General features: G+C 36.3%; 1 protein-coding gene across 1 annotated transcript; it reads left to right on the top strand.

The window, feature by feature from the left end:
• Window positions 10,729-20,280, top strand: LOC109831491 (glycine--tRNA ligase, mitochondrial 1). Its single transcript, XM_020398824.1, has 9 exons — window positions 10,729-11,032; window positions 12,054-12,436; window positions 12,535-12,652; window positions 17,274-17,468; window positions 17,575-17,799; window positions 18,262-18,321; window positions 18,533-18,613; window positions 18,741-19,146; window positions 19,751-20,280. The coding sequence occupies exons 1-9, from the start codon at window positions 10,934-10,936 to the stop codon at window positions 19,987-19,989; spliced, it is 1,806 nt and encodes a 601-aa protein (XP_020254413.1). The 5' UTR covers window positions 10,729-10,933; the 3' UTR covers window positions 19,990-20,280.

Raw genomic sequence — 21,472 nt, 5'->3', positions numbered from 1 at the left:
TTCATGTTAGGAGCTTGTCCCAATAAACATTCACACTCTCCTATCCAATTAAAGTCATTGGTACCTATAAACAACATTCCTATCAACATTAAGGCCATGTATAAGCCCTATATCCTGCAAAGCAATAGTTGTTTCTCCTTATCACATGTCAAATATGTTTGTCTTAGGCCGCCATCATTAAATCAAAGCTATCAAAAGAGGCCAATCGAGCCTTATCCATCGATACCTTTGAACATTTAAAAAAGCCTGCTTGATGAACATAGTCTTGAATACGTGGATCCGTCAAATCCCAACCTTAATGTGCACGAGTGTGATCAATTATAGTAATATCATGGGCCTGCATATATTACAAAAGTAATATACATTAGATCCACCAATGATACGAAATAAAAAAAGATTGAAAATATAAAATGATTGAAAACATAAAGTGATTGAAAATATTAAAATTTTTATCTCCACTAACTCTAACTTCGCGGATCAGTGTTGATCTTGGTCGCATATAGGACCTCAAAAGTCATTGGTCCCACCTGCATGATGTATATGTCCACATATAGAATAAAACGTGTCAATATTATGTTACAATATATGTTGAGTTAGAAATTACATATAGTATATTAAACATAAAATAAAAGATGTAGAGTAATCACACATAAATGAGAATATACATTTATGTGTGCAGTTATGTGAGAGTATAATATGAGAGTACGCATTGACTTACAAAATACATAAATATATTAAACAAAATTTACTCATTAATTGCTATCTATTCGGATTGGTAAGGCAACGAGATATATTATGGTTCGATTATTTAAAATATCTATACTTATTTTTCTTTGGAGCTCCTTCATGTCTTTCATTCATCATACCTCTTATGCGTACTAATCGTGGACATCTAGTTTGTCTCTTATAGTTAGGAGGTAACACATACAGCCTGTTATATGACTACTATCTAGAATTAAAAGGAGATATGTCTTGTGTGAATCTCTATAATGACTTGATTGATACCATTTTAGGAAGTATGTGTAGTGTGTATTTGCACCCCCGTATCTCTTGGAAGACACTGCTATAACATGTGAATAAGGTAATTTTTACAATTGTGATATATTGCATGCGCATGCACAATCGTTCCACATAAATTTACAGTGTAAGAATGAATGTATTTGTCTATAGCTTGCCAATCATCGAGAGAAAATCGAGTAACCTTTGCTTGACAAAACATTGATTAAGTCTATAAAATGTCCTTGCAACCAATGCTTGTATGAGTATCGCTCGAGCTCCCTTAAGTACACCATTGAAGCTTTCATAATAGTTAGTTGTCATAATACAAACTCCGTTTTTACTTAGTGCCCACCGGTCGACGTATTCACTTCTCAAATTGCTCTCAATTCATATGTAGCTTTGGATGTTGCCTTGATTTGATCCCTTATCCGATCATACACACATGTTTCTGGTGCACAACCAGCTTGCCATAGAAGATTTGTAAATGCATCTTCTCGTGCCTCTTCTTAAAGTTATCTCTAATGCGTGTTAAGCAATATCGGTGACAATAATGAGAAACAAATATCTTATGCAATGCTTTAGGAATATCTTTCATCCTGTCAGATATGAAAGTAATTTTCCTAGGAGATGGCACACTAAGAATATATAATTGAATATAAGCAAAAAATCACTCCTAGTTTCCACTGTTCTCGACCTCCACAACCGCAAAAGCTAAAGAAAATAAGCCACTACTGCATCTACTCTTGTAGCATCAAGCAATACACTTGGTATTTACCATATAAGTGTGTGCCATCAAAGCTAAGAATCAGCCAACAAAATTTAAATCCCTCCATCGAAGGACCAAATGCCCAAAATACAAGAGTCAATTCTCGGATGAATCACTTTGGTTATAAGTTTGTATTCAGTTCCAAGGATTGATTCTTTTGATCACATCAAGATATGAGGAAGTATCGCATAAGACTTGTCCTAATCACTAAAGATTTTTGTCATCATGATTCTTTGCGCATTCCATACTTTGCTATATGATATTTCAATAAACCTCATATCTAGAACCCTATTAGTTATCTAACCTGGATTTAGATCAGGGTTCTTCCTTAACTTTGGCATAAACAATTGAGCTATGTAAGAGGCAGATGCACCCCTATGATTCAACTCCAAGATCAGATTGCTACATGCGTGAACCTTGTAATACTTTGTGATTTTAAAATGCCCATTATGTTTTTTGGCAAATGAATATAACTTCCAAGGACATGCATAATTAGCTACATTTCCAATCTGTTGACATTTTCTTTTTGTATTGATAAAAAATTGCCTAGAAATTTGTTAGATCCATATGAACTTGCTTGAATTTGACGCTGGCGTTAATAGAGTAATCATGAATATCATCAACTAATTGCTCTTCAATCTCGAATAAATCTCTAACTTTAAAAGTGAAGTTCTTATCTCTGCCGCCCTTTAAACTTTGGCTAATGCCAACATTTTCTATTGTAGAAGATGGATTCACTCATTATCTTCACACTCGTTAAGAGGTGGCTCTTCGTAGTCAACATATTCATTGTTAACAAAGCCTCATCAGGCCATCTCGGGTTCTCTTCAACATCTTGAATCACAAATTGCATGCTATTAATTAGTACACTATCTTATTCTTCACCTTGGGAGTCGCCACTTCTTTCATACTCTTCAATTGACGCTCCTCTTAACGGCCTCATATTTTGATAGGGCGCTTCATTGTTCATGGCACTTGACATTCCCCCAAATGAAGGTCAACTTAAGTATTCAAATTAAGTCATCTCCATTTCATTTGGAGATAAAAAGAAAACCATCAGAGACAACTCCTAAGTCTAACATGCGTGAGAAGTCTCCTGGAGGTTTTAACATTTCGCTTGAACTAAGTGGAAACTTTTCAATAAACAATTCTACCATTAGTTATGTTTTGCTCAAATTAAACACATGGAAACATAATACTTAAGTGAAGATCATTTGAGATCTCAACCATGGAAGTTTTGTCAAAAGTTATGGGCCAATTGCATATTACTTTCAGTCAGTATTCTCGTGGATCAATTTCTATAACTTGGTATAATTCTTTAATTAAGCCATCAAAACTGCATGATTTTGAGATCATTAACAGTGCCTTTGCCCCTCCAACATATATAGGCATGTTATTCATTCCGTAATTAATTTTTTCCACTGTAAGAACAAACAATAAGAGCCATATTGTTCAACCTCTCAAAAAAAATAGACTATATCATTTTCATACAATCTTATAATCCATATAACACATGCAAAAAACTTTAAAGAAAATATATGTCCTATAACTTTAATTTTAATCAAAACCCTATAAAATAAATGAAAACCCTCAACCCCCAATATGTGCATGCTATGCCCTAGAATTCCAATTTCAATTAAAGCCTGCTACATCACAATCACCACAAAAGATATCTAATTGATATCCAATTTCAAACCCTAGATTTAAATATTTAAGAAGAGAGAAAAATCCTATATTTAAAAGTTGAAGAAGAGAGAAAGAAGAGAAATTACTTTGGTGTAGGAGTGATAGAAATCGAAAGATCCCCTAGAGACCCGCTACAGATCACCTAGCAATCTTTGTTCTCGTCGAAAGTTGGAGTAGGAGAGAGAGTCAGAGTAGAAGAGAGAAAGAGAAATGAGAAGGGAGTCGGGATTAGCAGTGTATATAACTAAAAACTAGTCGATGTTAGCAACTCCGACTATTTTTTTTACTTATGTTAGCAACTCCTAACCCCATCTATTATAAAAACTTTCCTAATTTTTTGGATGAAGTCTCTGCGAAATAGTTGAGGTTAGCGATTCTGACTATTTTGAAGTAGTTCTAATTAGATAAGGTTGACAACCCCAACTAATTAGGATTAACAACCCTAACTAATTAGATGTGAAATCCTGACTAATTAGACAATGATTTTAAAAAAACCAATTCAGCTTGTGGCCGCGCTGTTGATGTGGCCAAAATGAGTCAACTTTTATAAATAAATTTATAATGTTTTTGGAGAATAAAATTGTAAACTAGTCATTTTAGAAATTCTGAATTATTACCGATCTAGAACCGCTACTCACAATATCTCTCGCGAAGAAATTTTCAAATTAAACCCATTCCCAATTTTATTCTCCAAATTTGAACCACTTCAAACTTAATTATAAAAATCAATCCACTTTCTCGCCACATCAACATCGTGGTTAGAAAGTTGGTCGATTTTTTTAAACGCGATCTTAATTAGTCGAGGTTAGTAACCCTGACTATTTTGGATATCGCTGACAATTTGGCAACCTAATTAGTCAGGGTTTGAAACACCGACTAATTTAGCTCCTATTTGAATTAGTTAGAGTTGGGAACCCCGACCATTTTAAAATGTCTAATTCAAAATGGTCAGGGTTCCCAACCCCGATCATTTGGCAGAGACCCTCTAGCCCACACTCAGAATCTCACTCCTGCTAATACATATCAATCCACCAACTCTTGGTACACATTTATCAATCCACAATGCAATCACAAACACAAATAAACACATATCAATCCATAATCAATTTCAAATGTAGCATTCATTTTACTTACTAAAAATCCATAATCAATCGGATACGTAACATTCAAACGTAACATTCAATTTCAAACATAAACATCCTATCAAGTATATATCAAAATTTAACAAATATTTACAACTCCCTTTTCTCTCCACCTCTCTCTCCCTCTCCCTCTTCTCCCCCCCCCTCTTCCTCTCCCCCTTCCCCGTTCACCTTCAACATGAGCTCGGATGATCTCAACGTCTGGTTGTGTATGAACTTGGGAACACATGACATCCTCGTCGACTTGAACCTTCTATGAACATTCATCTTGAGCTTGTTGTGAGCCTCCAGCTTCATCATGTGCATGACTTGAGCCTGCTCCCATGTATCCTCGAACCCGTTGACGTTCGTACCCTATGAGTCGCTCCTCACGTCCATCATATTTTGCATTACGCGTCCTCTTAAGAGCGGACTGAATCTTTTTTATGATACAAAGGAACACATTCCTCACCCCTGGCTTGGTAGTCATTCTCAATGCATCATGTGCAATAGTAGCAACCTCATCGAGTTCTTGCACCTATAAGATAAAAAGCGAAAGAAAATTATTAGCAAGTGGACGATAATAAAATAATAATTACAAACTAATTGTATATTTTTCTTATACACTTACCAACTCTTTTTCAACTGGACCTCTTGGTATGTACTCCTTAGGGGCTTTGTTCTCCTGAAATATCCATCGGCGAGTATCCCTCAATACCACCACAAATACACACCTAGGTCAGGTGCATTAGACCTCTTCATCACTATAGCCTCCTCTCTCAACTCCTAATTCTGGATGTAAGCATGGCGAATTAATTCCCAATTTGCATGATGTGCTCCTTTTCTAGGATTTCGCTCTATTCTTTCTACAGGATCTGGAATATGTTACTTTAGTCCAAATTGTCGGAGCACACGGTCAGGCACGTGCATTTTGACAATCTCAAAACATATAATCGGGACGCGAGCACGCCATATATCTTTACCTTCACTGCAAATATCTGGTAGTGATTCCAAAGCTAATTCATAGAGCATCCACTTGACCTATAAAGAAGATTAAGTAAATTTACATATCAGTAACAAATGATGTATTGATTGAATTAAGTAAATTTACATATCAGTAACAAATGATGTATTGATTGAATATATTTAGATATTATGATTTTATACATGTTCATCCTTACATATCAGTAACAAATGATGTATTGATTGAATATATTTAGATATTATGATTTTATACATGTTCATCCTTCATCTGATCAAGCTCGTTCCTGTAGAAGTTTTCATGGCCCTCTGGGGAGGTCTGCCAAGATCTGGACACATTCCATCTATTTTATATACAACCTGTTAGTATAGATTGAAATAAACATATAAAATTACATGTAACCATATCCATTACAAAATAACTTAGTAATACATGCATCCTAACAGAATATGGCCATCGAGAACGTAGGTCTCCCTCAAATTATGTGTTCCCAAATGCAATCACTCCCATGACCATATCTACAGCAAAGTGAGGCAACCCTTGAATTATTTGTTTTGCACAGGTGCCGCTTTTGTCATCTCTCTATATTGATAAGCTAACACTGCATTCCACCAGGTAACTCTCCACACTCCTCAAGATCCCTAAGAAGTGAAAACCATCTCACATGCACCGAATCCTTAGTGGAATCCAAAAATAGAATAGTACTGATCATATGAAGTATATATGTGGGGGCATAGCTCTTAATGATCTCATCAATCGCATCGATCAGTACATTCATATAATTATTTCTTAACTATTCGATCTTGATCTTACCATCCTTCATAGTAGGAGCTTGATCCAGCAATTGTTCACACACTTCTATCCAATTAAAGTCATCGGTACCTGTAACAACATCTCCATCCACTCCGAGGCCAAGTAAAACCCCAACATCCTACAATGTAATCATCGACTCTCCTTGGCGCAGGTGGAATGTATTTGTCTTGGGCCTCCATCGTTCAACCAATACCGTCAAGAGAGCATAATCAAGTCTTACCCATTTAAGTTGTGAACACTCAAAAAAGCCTGCTTGATGAACATAATACTGGATCTATGGATCCGTCAAATCCCAGCTCGAATGTGCATGAGTATGATCAACAATAGTAATACTTGGGGCCTGCATATATTAAACAGTGCAAATGTTCAGTAACAATCAACAACATTGAAAAATTGATATGATTGAAAATAATAAAAATGTAATTTACCTCCCCAGAGTCTATCTTCATGGATCGGTGTCGATCTTGGTCATAAAAGACCTCATATGTCAATGAGCCCACCTCTATACTGTAAATATCGGCATGATGATAAAATGTGTTAGTATTATGACATATGCTAAATTATAAGTAGAATAAAATTACAGATTTCATAAATAAGCATTGACTTATAAAGAAAGTAGAATAAAATTATAAATTAAATAAAATTTACCCATTAATTGTTATCTATTTGGATTGGTAGGATAATGAGATCTATTATGACTCGGCTGTCTGTAATATCCACACCTATTTTTTGGAGCTCCTTCCCGCCCTTCATCCATTGTACCTTTTATGTGTACTGATCGCGGACGTCTGACTTGTCTCTTATATTCAGGAGGTAATATATGCGGCCCGTTATAGGATGGTAAGTAACGACTATCTACAATGGGATGAAAACATTGCTTCTATGAATCTCTATAGTGGCTTGATTGATACCACTCAGAAGCGTATGTGTAATACAAAATATTTGCACCCCCAAATTGCTTGGACGTAACCGCTATAACATGTGAACATGGAAATTTTTACAATTCTGGTATGTTACAAGTGCATGCACATCGTGTCCCTCGTAAATTGATGGTGTAATTATGATCGTGTTTGTCTGTAATCTGTCATTTATCTACAGCAAATCTAACCATCTTCATTGATCTCGCCTACTTGACATGAGCTCCAACAATCTCTTCGTTTTTTGGTGTCAACAACATCACCCACTTTGCTCCATCCTCTCGTCGCTTGACAATATAGTGATTGAGTCTATAAAATATTCTCGCAACCAACGCCTGTATGGGCATTATTCGAGCCCCCTTAAGTACCCCGTTGAAGCTTTTAGAGCAATTAGTTGTTATCATACGAAACCGATTTTCTCTATCTTTACTTAGTGCCCACCGGTCAACGTAATCACTTCCCAAACTACTCTCAATCCAGTCATGTGTAGCTTGAGATGTTGCCTTGATTTGATCCTGTATCCGATCATACACACATGTTTCAGGTGTACAACCCGCTTGTCAAAGAAGGTTTTGTAAATGTATCTGACCAAATCTCTTTTTAAAATTAGCTCTAATATGTCATAAGCAATAGCGATGATTGTGATGAGAGCCAAATCTCCTGTACAATGCTTTTGAAATACCTTTCATCCTATCAGATATAAAAGTAATTTTCCTAGGAGGTAACACATTAAAAATATATAATTGAATGCAAGAAAAAAGCCACTCCTAATTTTCACTATTCTCGACCTCCACAACTGCGAAGGCCAAAGGAAATAAGCCACCATTTGTATCTACTCCTGTAGTAACAAACAATACACCCTTATATTTACTGTATAAGTGTGTGTCATCAATGCTAAGAACCGGTCAACAAAATTTAAATCCCTTGATCGAAGAACCAAATACCCAAAAGATAGAGGTGAATTGATAAACTCCCAGATTGATCTCTTTGATTATGAGTTTGTATTCAGATCCATGATTGCTTCTTTTGATCGCTTCAAGATATTGAGGTAGTATCGCGTAAGACTCACAATCACCAAATACTTTTATCATCGCAATTCTCCTTGTATTCCATGCTTTACAATACGATATTTCAATGAACTTCGTATCTAGCACTCTCAAAATTATATTACCGGGAGTTAGTTCAAGCTTCTTCTTTAATTTTGGCATAATCAATCGCGCTATGTAAGAGGCAGATGCACCACTGTGATCTTGCTCTAATATCAGATTGCTACATGTGTGAACATCACAGTATTTTTTGATCCTAAAATGCCCATTATGTTTCTTTCTGGCAAATGCATATAACTTCCAAGGACATACGTAATCAGCTTCATTTTCCTCAGCCCCGACCTTTCCTTTGTGTATTCATAAAACAGATTGCATCATAACTTGTGCAATTGCTTTTAACTTGTTTGAATTTGACATTCTTTTTGATTGAGTACTCACAAATCGTATCAACCAATTGGTCATTCGTCTCGAATAAATCACCAACTCTGAAAGGGACGTCGTCATCTCCTCTATGAGTTAAACTTTGGCTAATGCACATATCTTGTACCGTGAAAGAACGAATCCACTCATCATCTTCAAACTCGTCGAGGGGTGGTTCTTCATACTCAACATATTCATTATTAACATAAGCCTCATCAGGCCAATTCAGATTCTCTTCAACATCTTCACTCACAAAATTGCATGCTATCAATTGGTGCACTATCTTGATCTTCACATTCAGAGGCGTTGCTTCTTTCATCCTCTTCAATTGTTACCCCTCTTAATGGCGTCATATTTTCATAAGGGACTTCATTGTTTATGAAGTTTGACGTTCCACCGAATGAAGGTGCACCACTGTGATATTACAATTGAGTCCGCTCTATTTCACTCAAAGAAGAAAGAAAACCATCAGACTCAACTCCTAAATTTAACATGCGTGAGAATTCTCCTGGAGGGTTGAATATTTGGCACGAACTATATGGTAACTTTTCAATAAATAATTCTACCGTCGGTTGCGACTTGCTCAAGTTAAGCATAATACTCATATGATGATCATTTGAGATCTCAACTGTGAACGTTCTATCAAAAGTTATGGGCCAATTGCATATTATTTTTAGTCGGTACTCTTGTGGGTCAATTTTCGTAACTCGATGTAATTCATTAATTAATTCATGATAACTATATGATTCCGAGATTATTAATGTCGTCATTACCCCTCCGACGTACATTGATATATTATTCATTCCATAATTAATTTTCTCACCATAAGGGCAAGCAATAAAAATCATATTTTGTTCAACCTATGCAAAAGAAGATTATATCATTTAAATGTAAAAAATTTAAAAATATTATCAATTCCAACCCTAAACCACAAATTGAAAATCCAAGATGCAAATAATCTCATATAATTTTGACCAAAAACCCTAAAGCCCAAATTGAAAATCCTAAACCCTAGAATTGAGCATTTTATGCCCTAAAAGTTTAATTTCAATTACAACAATCGACACACAAATCATTTGAACCACTACAAATAGAGTTCAAACCCTAGAAATTCGTTTTTGAGAGAAAATCCTAGATTTATACATGTTAAAAGAGGAGAGAAGGAAGATAAATTACCCTAGAGATCTTTCACGACGAATTTCGGCCGCAAAATAGGGTTGAAAATGAGATCGGTGGCAGCAAAATGACAGAGCGGCGATTTTGCAGAAGAGAGAGGCGGCTGGGAACGATGGGTTTGGGGGGGAGAAGGGTTTGGGTTGGTTTATATAGGGGGTGAGACCCAGAACAAGTAGTCAGGGTTGGCAACCCCAACTATTCTATCCCTTAGCCAATTTCCCATTTCTTTAACTAGAGGCTGGCCACTTTCTGCTAAATGGTCGAGGTTGGAAACCCCAACCATTTCGAATTAGGCATTTCGAAATGGTCGGGGTTCCCAACCCTGACCAATTTAAATAGGTGCTAAATTAGTTGGGGTTTCGAACCCCGACTAATTAGTTTGCCAAATTGTCGGCGAGGTTCAAAATAGTCGGGGTTGTCAACCCTGACTAATTAGGATCGCGTTTAAAAAAAATCGACCCATTTTTCGATGATGATGCTAACATGGGGAGAAAGTTGGTCGATTTTTATAATAAAGTTTGAGTAGGGTTGAAATTTGAGATTAAAATTCGGAATGGGTTTATTTAGAAAATTTCTTCTATCTCTCCACTCCTTTGATGCGATTCCTGTCTATCCTCCATTTTCCTCTTGCTCGTCTCCCTCTCAAAACCCTAACTCTATCCAAAACCCTGACCCTAATCCCCTCATGCCCGCCGCCTTCCGCTCTCGTCTCCATCCCAATGGATCCGCGCCACCGAGCGACGCCCTGCGCAAAACCCTAGCGAGAATAGCAGGCGCCGTCAACGGCCCAGGCCGCCCGTCAGATCCGCTCAAATCCCGGTCGCGGCGTCGATCCGGCTGACGGTCGAGGCCGCCGTTGCGCCCTTAACGCTCTCAAGATCGAGCATGGTGCCGCCGCCAGGAGGCTCCAGGCGCGCGTTAACTCTAAACGGCGGCGAGGGTTCCGTCCAACAGGGAGGCGTTTGAGGATGGCGGTGTGAATACGGCCGAAAGGAGGGCTGTTTTACATGCCGTCGTTTAAGATCTATCGTGGGGTTGCGGGTTTGTATGATTATGGACCACCTGGATGCGCCGTCAAGTCTAATGTGCTCGCGTTCTGGCGTCAGGTTATGGCGTTTGATTATTCTATTTTATTTTTTGAATTTAAGGAACTCTAATTGATTAGTTCTGTTAAAGTAACCTGAAATCTCTCAAAATGCTAAAAGAGGAGCTTGGTCAACTGCATTCATTCATATCGTATATCTATGCCCAATTAATCTATATATTGCTGATATAAAAGTTCTTTTTATTTATGTTTCTTAAAGTAATCAGCAGGTAATAGAGTTGAATGGGATAGAAGATTTGAGTGGAATTGAAAGCCAACTCTAGTTGAGCAGTATTCTAGAACATGGAAGAAATCAATTTAAAAACTGAAAGACCATGAAATCTAGTAGTATTTGCACTCACTTGGTTTAATTGGATTAAATTAGATGATCAACATAAGCACAGCAAGACAATCTCCGGTAACAATAAAGTTTAATTGATATTAATATTGCATAAATATTGTGACATGGAGGTCACACATCACAAATGAATCCACAGAAGAGTGTCGACATTATAAATTTGTAAGTTGAAAATTGGCCAAAAGTTAGTGAATAGGTTAGAAGTGTAACAAATTGGTACTTGACAGTTATCACCTCATATGCTTGTTGCTGATTTTTTTTTGTTCCATTGATCTACTAAGAAAGTTCTGACCCGTATTTAGATTTTCTCTGTGAACTTGCATAGAAGCAATCATCTCTTGCATCTTTTACATCTTCCTAGAGTAGGAGATAACATTTTCATGAATCCTACATAAAGAAATTATATTCTATGCTTTAAGCTAAATCCCAAGAATTTTTTTAAAACAAATAACAATATATTTTGACAGATTAAAGAGGTTATGGAAATATTCATTGGATGTTAGTGCAACCATTAATAACGATTAATGGAACAAATACAACAGACATGCAAATAGCAGAATTTAAGGAGAACAAATCTCATAAGAAAATCAACAATACTCATTTAGAGAATGTAAGATGTCATTTTACAGTAGTTGTTTTATAGATGAATGAGGAGAATAATAATTCTTATGTTTTCTTTTTGTAGCATTTTGTTTTGGAGGAGGGCATGTTGGAAGTTGACTGCCCCTGTGTCACTCCAGATGTTGTCCTGAAGGCATCTGGCCATGTGGACAAGTTCACTGATCTGATGGTCAAGGATGAGAAGACTGGAACTTGTTATCGTGCTGATCATTTGCTCAAAGACTTCTGCAAAGAAAAGTTGGAGAAGGATCTCACTTTATCATCTGAAAAGGCTGCTGAGCTGAAGCATGTTGTTGCAGTCTTGGATGATCTCTCTCCTGAAGAATTGGGTGCAAAGCTAAAGGAATATGGAATCACTGCTCCTGACACCAAGAACGCATTGTCAGATCCTTACCCATTTAACCTTATGTTCCAGACTTCAATTGGACCATCAGGTTTGCTTCCTGGGTAAGTTGCTTTGTGTTGCACATAACACATTTACATATCAGTTCTCATCTATTGACTATTGTACTTCGGTGATGCTTAACTAAATTGTTTGATCATAGGTACATGAGACCGGAGACAGCTCAGGGGATATTTGTGAATTTCAAAGACTTGTACTATTACAATGGAAACAGGCTTCCATTTGCAGCAGCACAAATTGGACAGGCCTTCAGAAATGAGGTTTCATCTCTATTCTTCTTTGATTAATTTTTTTGGAAGCAATTTAAATAATTTTATAGGTGTGACCGCGAGATTTTTGAGCTCGATGACATCCAAACTATTTGCTGGTTAACTGAATAAGTTTTAGTCTAGCTAATATATGCATGACGCATGTTTATGTATGTAGGTACATATGTTGCTGCTTTGTTCATTTACATGTGAATGCACCACTCTTTCATGCTACTTTTCTAGTGCTTGGATGTTTGGTGCATTATGTTACTATATCCAGGATGATTCTTTAACAAAATGTGGAAATAATAGTAGACATGGTTATTTGATACCTCTCTTTTTCTGATATCTGATTGGCTGATTCTGATGCATTCTAGAATCTACAGGTATTTGAATTATTATATGTGTGTGCACGCGTGTGCATGTGCATATGCACGTGTGTGTGTGTGTATGATGCGGCTCATCCTCATCCACTCATCCAATTGGTCCCTACTTGAAAATGGTCCCCTTTTAATTAGTAATCCAACTTGAAAATGGTCATTAATTAAATGAGTGGATGAGAATGAACCACCTCACTACCAATGATCAAAGTTAGTCTTTAGTATCAATAAATGTTACATTAAACGTTGGGCACTTCTAGACGTCAGACTTGGCGCTCAGCGCTTAGTCGCCTAGGCGGGCGCCGAAGCGGTTTCTGGACGTTTTTTTTTTTTCTTTTTATTTTTTTAATTGTGATACTTGAAGATAAATGCATAAATACTAAAATACCAATACTGTTAACTAAATTGCTTGGTTTACCAATTACAATAGCTCTTTGTATGTTTATACTTCTCAACTCAAATTATAAGTTCATCTTAATAGTAAAAACTTATTCTCAACTAAAATATTATTAAACTTAAACTTAAGTTTAAACTCAAATTACTGTTAACTTATAAGTTACTGTTAAGTTTAAGTTAACAATAAACTTAAACTTAAGTTTACTGTTAACTAAAATATTATTAACTTAAGTATATTGTTTACTTAAACTTAAGTTTACTATCAACAAACTTAAACTTAAGTTTACTGTTAACTTACACTTCTTAAGTTTAAGTTACTGTTGTTAACTAACTTAAATATATATTTAAGAAGTATTTTTTTACCTTGTTAGTAGTTACAGAGATTGGGGGAGCTCGGCAATGTTACAGAAGTCGCTAGACCCTAGGTGTTTGAGCGAGCGCCTAGATCCCTAGGTGACGCCTAGACGTTTGACTATTTTTAAATTATTTAATTATAATAATTGATAAAAATATGTATTAAATTCATATAAATTTTTTAAAAAAGATAGCAATCTTAGTTCCATAATAAATCATGCATACTTAGATACTAAATAGCCAAAATAATAATTAACAAGGTTAGAGCCTAAGATGTTTTCTTTTTTTATTTTTAATTATAATAGTTGATAGTGAATGTCAATGTTATAAAAAGTTTAGATGTCGGACTGGTGTCTAGACGGATTTCTTTCTTCATTTAAGTGGTGGTCGATGAGGTTTTGCTGAAGGTCGGAGGAGGTAGTGAAGATGTTCATATTTGAAGGTTAATAGAGTTTGGAGGACGTGTAGGCTACGACACATAAAATCACAATCAAGGCCTATAGGTTGCAATTCATGTAAGCAGACAATGCTCCCCTAAACGCTCGTAAAATCTAGGTGGGCATCCTAAATACCGCCTAGGCGCTAGGCGCTAGTTAGGCGACCTAGGTACTGCCTAGGCTTAGGCGTACGCCTAAGCGGAATAGGCGGAGGTTTTTTAAAACAGTGACTATCAATGATACCTATATTCCTCGTATAAGCATGTGAGATAGAAAGAGAGTGTTGTTAAATATTTATCCAAATATTTCCCGATCCTCAAAGTTAATTATGTTATTATCATTTAAAGTGTAATTATTGTGTTTCTAGTAAAAAAATGCGCACACATAATGCATGTGATCAAAATAATGAGAATTTATTAACATGGTTAATTGCGAACAAACCTCTGTAGTATCACCCAACCGCAAAGAGACCCCCGATAGTTGTATTTGTTGCGAATAGACCCTTGTAGCTCTACTTGTGAATAGATCTCTTGAGTATTTTTTTGTTGCATGCATGCATGTATTATGTATGTGGGTGCGTGTGTTCTCGCGCACGCGTGTTGTCCCCTTGCGTGTGTGTGCTGCCCCCTCATCTACTAAAATGAGCTAACTAGAGATAGAGTTAGTGAGATCTACACTTTCCTATGTGTGACTGGCATGATAGGCCTCATCATTAGTTTATCTCTTAGTAGCTCATTTAGCGAAATGAGTTGCCACCTTATACCCATTTCTTAATACATGTGCATATGTGTGTGCACGTGTGTGCGCGTGTGGGTGGGTGGATGGGTGTGTGTGTCTTTGTGTGTTGTAGGCTATATTACCTGGGTACTTCTATCATGAAGCCGTACCCGCACTTGACACTTCCTGTACCCAAACTTCATGGACACTCCTTGGGTATATGCGTACATTTACCCAAACATGTACTCAATAATATGATATATGCTTTAATTTAAAATACTTGGCATACACTTCTTGGGCTTATATCCTATACATCATATCCATTTCTCGAAACTCGGTAGACATTGGTTGAGTTGTTTCAGCCCATATCCAAGTTAAAAACTATGATTTAAAAGGTTAGTTTGAGTGTCTAGTTAAAAGAACGAGCAGTTCCCAATTAAAATAATCAACAAATAAAAGAAACTTAAAAATAGGATAGGAATTGAAGTTAGCATCATGAATTGAAAAATAATAATGATCTCATGTAAATTACTAATTTCGGTATATATTTGTAGCCTTGTCCCTGAACCTCACAAACTTGTTGTGTCCTGTATCAGTACCCGCACCCATACCGGGCCCATACCAACTTTTATGCAACTTAGGTCGTAGGTTTTCAAAAGCTCATCAAACTTGGGTCATATATCTTCTGAAACTTTATTATCCTGATTGCATCTAATCTTTGGGTATGCCATCAGCCTATTCCTTCACAATCAGTGAACTATTGTTTAGATATCTGATGTTATTACCTGATTGCAAACTCATTTTGAATCTCCTAAGTCCTAACATAGTTTTGTTTAATTTTGTTAGTTTTCTTGTAGCAACCCTAAGTGACATCAGATAGTCCTGTGCGGATATGTGATAATGGGACTAATATATTATTAATTCCTATGAGCTCCCATTAGCTAGCATTTGTTAGAGAGGGATTATGAGAAAAATCTATAGTTAACTGTTATTAGGAAGGATGATTCTACTATGGCGACTTCCTGGAGATTTTCTCGCTCTAAGGTACCAATGGTATCAGAGACTAACAGAAGTTGGAAGTGTGCAAAACTGGGTGCTATAAACTAGAACTACAATGATACAGAGGGATGTAGGGAGCATCTCTTTTATCTGTAGGATCACCTGGAATTCATGGGTCTTTAAGTATATTATCTGGTTAAGTCTTAGTATTGCAAGGACGTTGTACTCAAATATGCAATATCCTAGATGATATTTATCACCTCCACGCGGGACATGTAAAAACTGAATTCGAGCGTAGGATAATTTCTATAAACTCAATGAATTGTAAACTTGCTACACTAATTGAAGCAATCTGACTCGATCAGTTTTCTATTAGGTGGAGAAATTTTGAGCTTCGGTCAAGATTTGTATCAATTGAATGTTTGAAAGCAGATGCTGTACCCAAAGTTCTTAAAGAAAATCCTGCTTTTATTGTCTGGTATATTGTCTTGTGAAGTATTAGTATCACGAGGATACCAATACGCCATACCCAGACAGGTTAGAATGTATAACATCTGAAGTGATGTTTATTACTTATTACTTCCAGATGGGACATGTAAAAATTGAAAAAGGGAACTCGAGCATATAATAATTTCTATATATTCGATGATGAGCCATCATAAACCTGCTACACTAATCAATGCTATCTGACTCAGTCAGTTCCCCAGTAGGTGGAAAAATTTTGAACTCAGGTCGAGCTTAGAATCAATTGAGAGAGTTTGAAAGTAGATATTCCAGCGAAAGTTATCGAGAAAATCCTGCTTAGAAGCGTGGGTCTTGCTGTCTCTTCATGCCATGAGAAGGTTTAGTGTAAAGCAATCACTGGGCTTCTTTAGACGAGCTTAATAAAATTTTATGTAATCATTGTGATTGAACATCTTTATTCTAGAAAGTTCAATTGAAAATTATCTTAAATTTGTTTGGGAATTACTTGTTTCATGTGGCATCAAATAATTTCATTTGACATCATCGAAATTTAAACATATTGAGGCTCGTCATGCAAAAAGGCTGGCCATCATATCTATTAATGATTAAACAATGACGAGTCTGGGATTATGGTGATGGATATGTAAAGGCTGGAGTCTACAACGATATGTTATTAAATTATTGAATGATCTTAAAGCTGATTTTAATTTGTCTTCATCAAGTGCCTAGCGAACGTAAGAATAATAGAGAATCAGAGCAAGCTGTTCTTATTAAATTGATTTTTCTGTGCACTTACATGTTTGTTTGTACTTGTATGATACTTTATGTTTGTCTCTGTTCAATTTTCTTGCCTGACATGCTTTACTGGAGTTTCTATGATATCAGATATCACCTCGCCAAGGCCTTCTGAGAGTCCGTGAATTTACACTTGCGGAGATTGAACACTTTGTGGATCCAGAGGACAAATCTCATCCAAAATTTGCTGATGTTGCTGAATTGGAGTTCTTGATGTTTCCGAGAGAAGAGCAACTATCTGGGCAATCAGCCAAGAAAATTGTCCTGGGTGAAGCAGTATCAAAGGTTGTTTGAACATCGCTTGCTGCTTACTTTAGTATTAGGCTCATCTATATTATTTTAGTATCATCATTTAACTTTAGTTTTAATTTCATTTTGTTATCATTAATAGGGAACTGTCAACAATGAGACTCTTGGCTACTTCATTGGAAGAGTGTACCTCTTCCTCACTCATCTTGGAATTGACAAAGAGAAATTGCGTTTCCGTCAGCATTTGCCCAATGAGATGGCTCATTATGCTGCAGATTGTTGGGATGCAGAAATTGAGTGCTCATATGGATGGATAGAGTGTGTTGGGATTGCTGATAGATCTGCTTATGATCTAAAAGCACATTCAGTAAGCCTAGTCAAAGTTGCATCTTGTTGAGATCATTATACTACCTGACTTTTTTTTTGGTTGATGTAGTCAACCGTATAATAAAGAGTTAACAACAAAGTTGCTGGGTTCACTTACAATATAGTTGTTGGATTCCTTTACTTATCCCAATAGCTATCTAACTGGGTTAATATTAGCCCCACATTGATTTGAACCACATGTTTTATTTCATGAGAATTCTTGAGAAACGAACAATCAGTATCCTTTGTTTATTGACTTCTATGTCTTATTAAATGTCAATGATGCATCTGTTGTAGCTGTGTCCCGACTCACTACTATCCACCTCTTGTCTTGCGCGACTTCCTATTCAAGATAATATTTAATATTTCCTATGTTTCGAAGAATAAGTTTTCAGATATGGTATTATTATTGACTGTTTTGCTAATATTCTGGTTTGATATAAATCTATAATTTTATTAATAGGAAAAAAGCGGTGTTGCTCTTGTTGCCCAGGAAAAGTTTTCGGAGCCTAGAGAAGTGGAGGTAAGTTTCTTTCCCAATATATGGTCCCTTCTCTTAGGTTTTTTACTCATATGTTACCCTATGCATAGAAGTTTAAGGCTAATTTACCTCTAACTGATTACTCGAGAATCCCATATTATGTGAAACAGATTAACATTGGTGTTTCTCCAGTAGCCAGTGAAATCTTTCCTTTTTCCGCTCATATACTTTTTCCTGGTATTTCTCACCGCAGAAGCTAGTTATAGTCCCATCAAAGAAGGATCTGGGTCTTGCATTCAAGGGTAGCCAAAAGATGGTGGTGGAAGCTTTGGAGGTAGAGGACATAAGTTTCATCTTAGGGTTCTAAACATAAACTTTAAACTTAAAAAGCCTTCATTTGCAGGCCAGCATTAGCTAAACGTAAAGTTCAGACTTTCATATACTCTCTTTCATCTGAACAGGCCATGAATGAAACTGAAGCATTGGAGATGAAAGCTGCTTTGGAATCTGAAGGTGAAGTTGAGTTCAATGTTTGCACTCTGGGGAAAACTGTTAGTATAAAGAAAAATATGGTCTCAATTAGTCTGGAAAAGAAGAAGGAACATCAAAGAGTATTTACACCCTCTGTGATCGAGCCATCCTTTGGCATTGGTCGAATTATTTACTGTTTATATGAGCACTGCTTCTACACCAGGCCCAGCAAAGCAGGGGAAGAGCAGCTGAATGTGTTCCAATTTCCTCCACTTGTGGCTCCCGTCAAATGTACAGTCTTTCCACTGATAAAGAGTAAAGAATTTGATGATGTTGCCAAAGAAATTGCGAAGTCTCTAAGAGCTGCTGGAATTTCACACATTATAGATATCACAGGTATGTTTTGCCTTGTTACCTAAAGATTGACTTGCCTTTCCCATATCCTGCTTTATATTTGTTACGATCTTTTCTACTGGCGTATTGGAGTATCCAGATGACCAACTTTGAAGAACTCACCCCTAAAACTTGGGGTTAGCGGAAGGGAACACCAATCTCTTGTAAACGCGCAGTTGAGTCCCTATGTAGTCAACAGATCTCTTAGAAACACACAGTTGATTGCCTATTTAGCCAACAAATCTCCTTATAAACCCACTACAATTGATTGCTCATTTAGTCAATGTGGCATTAAATGGACTCTACGCATGCCACCATGCTTCTGCAGTCTCGCTCATGCGTACTGGCTCTGATACCATTTGAAAGATACTAAGGGGAATTTACTCGGTTTCCCCTGAAAGTTAGTTTGTTAATGAGAGGGAACCCGAGTCTCTTCTAAATCCACGGTTGATTTCCCATTTGGTCAATGAACCCATTTCTTACTAGTATCATGCATAGTTATGGGATCTTGAAGCATGCAGTGACGCGAATGTATTATTTTTTAGCGGCCTCTCCCTGGATTCAGCCTGATTATGTTATTTTAAACATAACTCCGGTTTTGCTGCAGGTACATCAATAGGAAAACGATATGCAAGAACGGATGAAATTGGAGTTCCCTTCGCTGTTACTGTTGACTCAACAACAAATGTGACTATCCGTGAGAGGGACAGTAAGAACCAAATCCGTGTGAACACCAATGAGGTGGCATCCGTGGTGAAAGAGGTCATAGACGGGCAAAGCACGTGGGCTGATATCATGTGGAAATACCCTGCTCATCACACTGCCCCAACTGCTAATGAGGAGTGAGAGTGTGCAATTTAGGCCGGTTATTTTGGGGCTAGCATTTCCAGAACACGCAACATTTTAAAATTTGTCTTGCGGAATGCTTTAAATTATTACAAGTTTGATGCAGTATACATCTGTGTTATTTACCTTTAATGTATGCTTACTGCGGCTTCTTAATATTGCTAAGAAAGCTTGATTTAGGATTACTTCTTATTTGTGCAATATATGAAAGAACTGTGGGGGTTGTTGGAGGAGCTGCACTTTCAGTTAATTCCTATTTGGTACAATATACATCAAACTTGTGATGCTGCTTCAATGTGATGCCTTGCTATTTTTGTATTGTTGACCTGTAAATATTGCTGAAGCTTTATTTTGGATTTTACTATTTTCGACCGTATACGGAAGAACTGGTGTGGTTTCGTGGAGTTCTTTTTGTAGACTGCTGTTTTGGTTTCTATTTCCGAGGTCACTTAATAATAAACATTTGCATGTTGTCAGTATGTTTTTCTTTTAAAGCTTTAAAGTTCAAAGATTGTAATTGTTGTATGGCAAGAGTTTTTAAAATACTTTTTTAACCGTTTGTTTCCATGCGCACGAGGAATTTACTAAATGTTAATTTTGTTATGTTGTCTTGATATCGAACATCGTTGCTTGTATTTGAGAAACCCGACTCCATGTATTAAGGTGTGTTACCTTTTCCTATATTATTTTACTTTTAGCACTAATGAAAATTGTTTGGGAAAAAGAGCTAGGTTAGCTTAAATATCTCAAGTTTTACAGTATTTTTAACTTTGACACCATAACGTATTTTTTCCCCAAAAAACTACATTAAAGTTATATTTTTAGAAAAACCTTTAATTGTCGCATAGATCATTTGAGGTATCAAAATTAATTGTTTTTAACTTTTCGACACTTTCTAGAAAAAAGCGTGCCTTTTTAGAAAGGGTTTTCCCCTTGAAAACCACTTTGAAAACATGGCAATTTTATGAAAACAACCTTTAAATTTTAATTTATATATAAATTACTTTTAAAATGGAATTTTGTTGCAATCACTCATCTCTTAGTTAAAAATTTCACTGAAAATCTAAAATTACCCTTTAAAAACCCGCATTCAATCTACATGACTTTTTTTTAATGTTTACGTTTTGGTAGGATATAACTTACGTACTTTGAACTTGAATAGTTTAAGTATATTTTTGGGTTTTTAGTAAAAATTTGACCAAGAGGTAGTTGATTGCAACAAAAATCTACTTTAAATGTGGTTTATGTATAGATTAAAATTGAAAGGTGGTTTTATAATTATTCTATTTTAAAGGTGGTTTCTCGTGGGAAAAACTCTTTTGAGGGGGAAAAACATTGAGATATCAAGGTTAAAAAGAGTGTAAACTTAAAATTAAGCACGAATGACTCAAAAAGATATCTTTTAAAAATGTCTGATTCCTGGTGGAATCTATATTTGAAAAAAAAAGTTAAACTGTTTAAGAATAGAAGAAGATAAAGAGGG

The sequence above is a fragment of the Asparagus officinalis genome, chromosome 2 (genome assembly GCF_001876935.1).
Source record: "Asparagus officinalis chromosome 2, Aspof.V1, whole genome shotgun sequence".
NCBI lineage: Eukaryota > Viridiplantae > Streptophyta > Magnoliopsida > Asparagales > Asparagaceae > Asparagus > Asparagus officinalis.
This window is presented reverse-complemented; position numbering and strand designations above follow the sequence as displayed.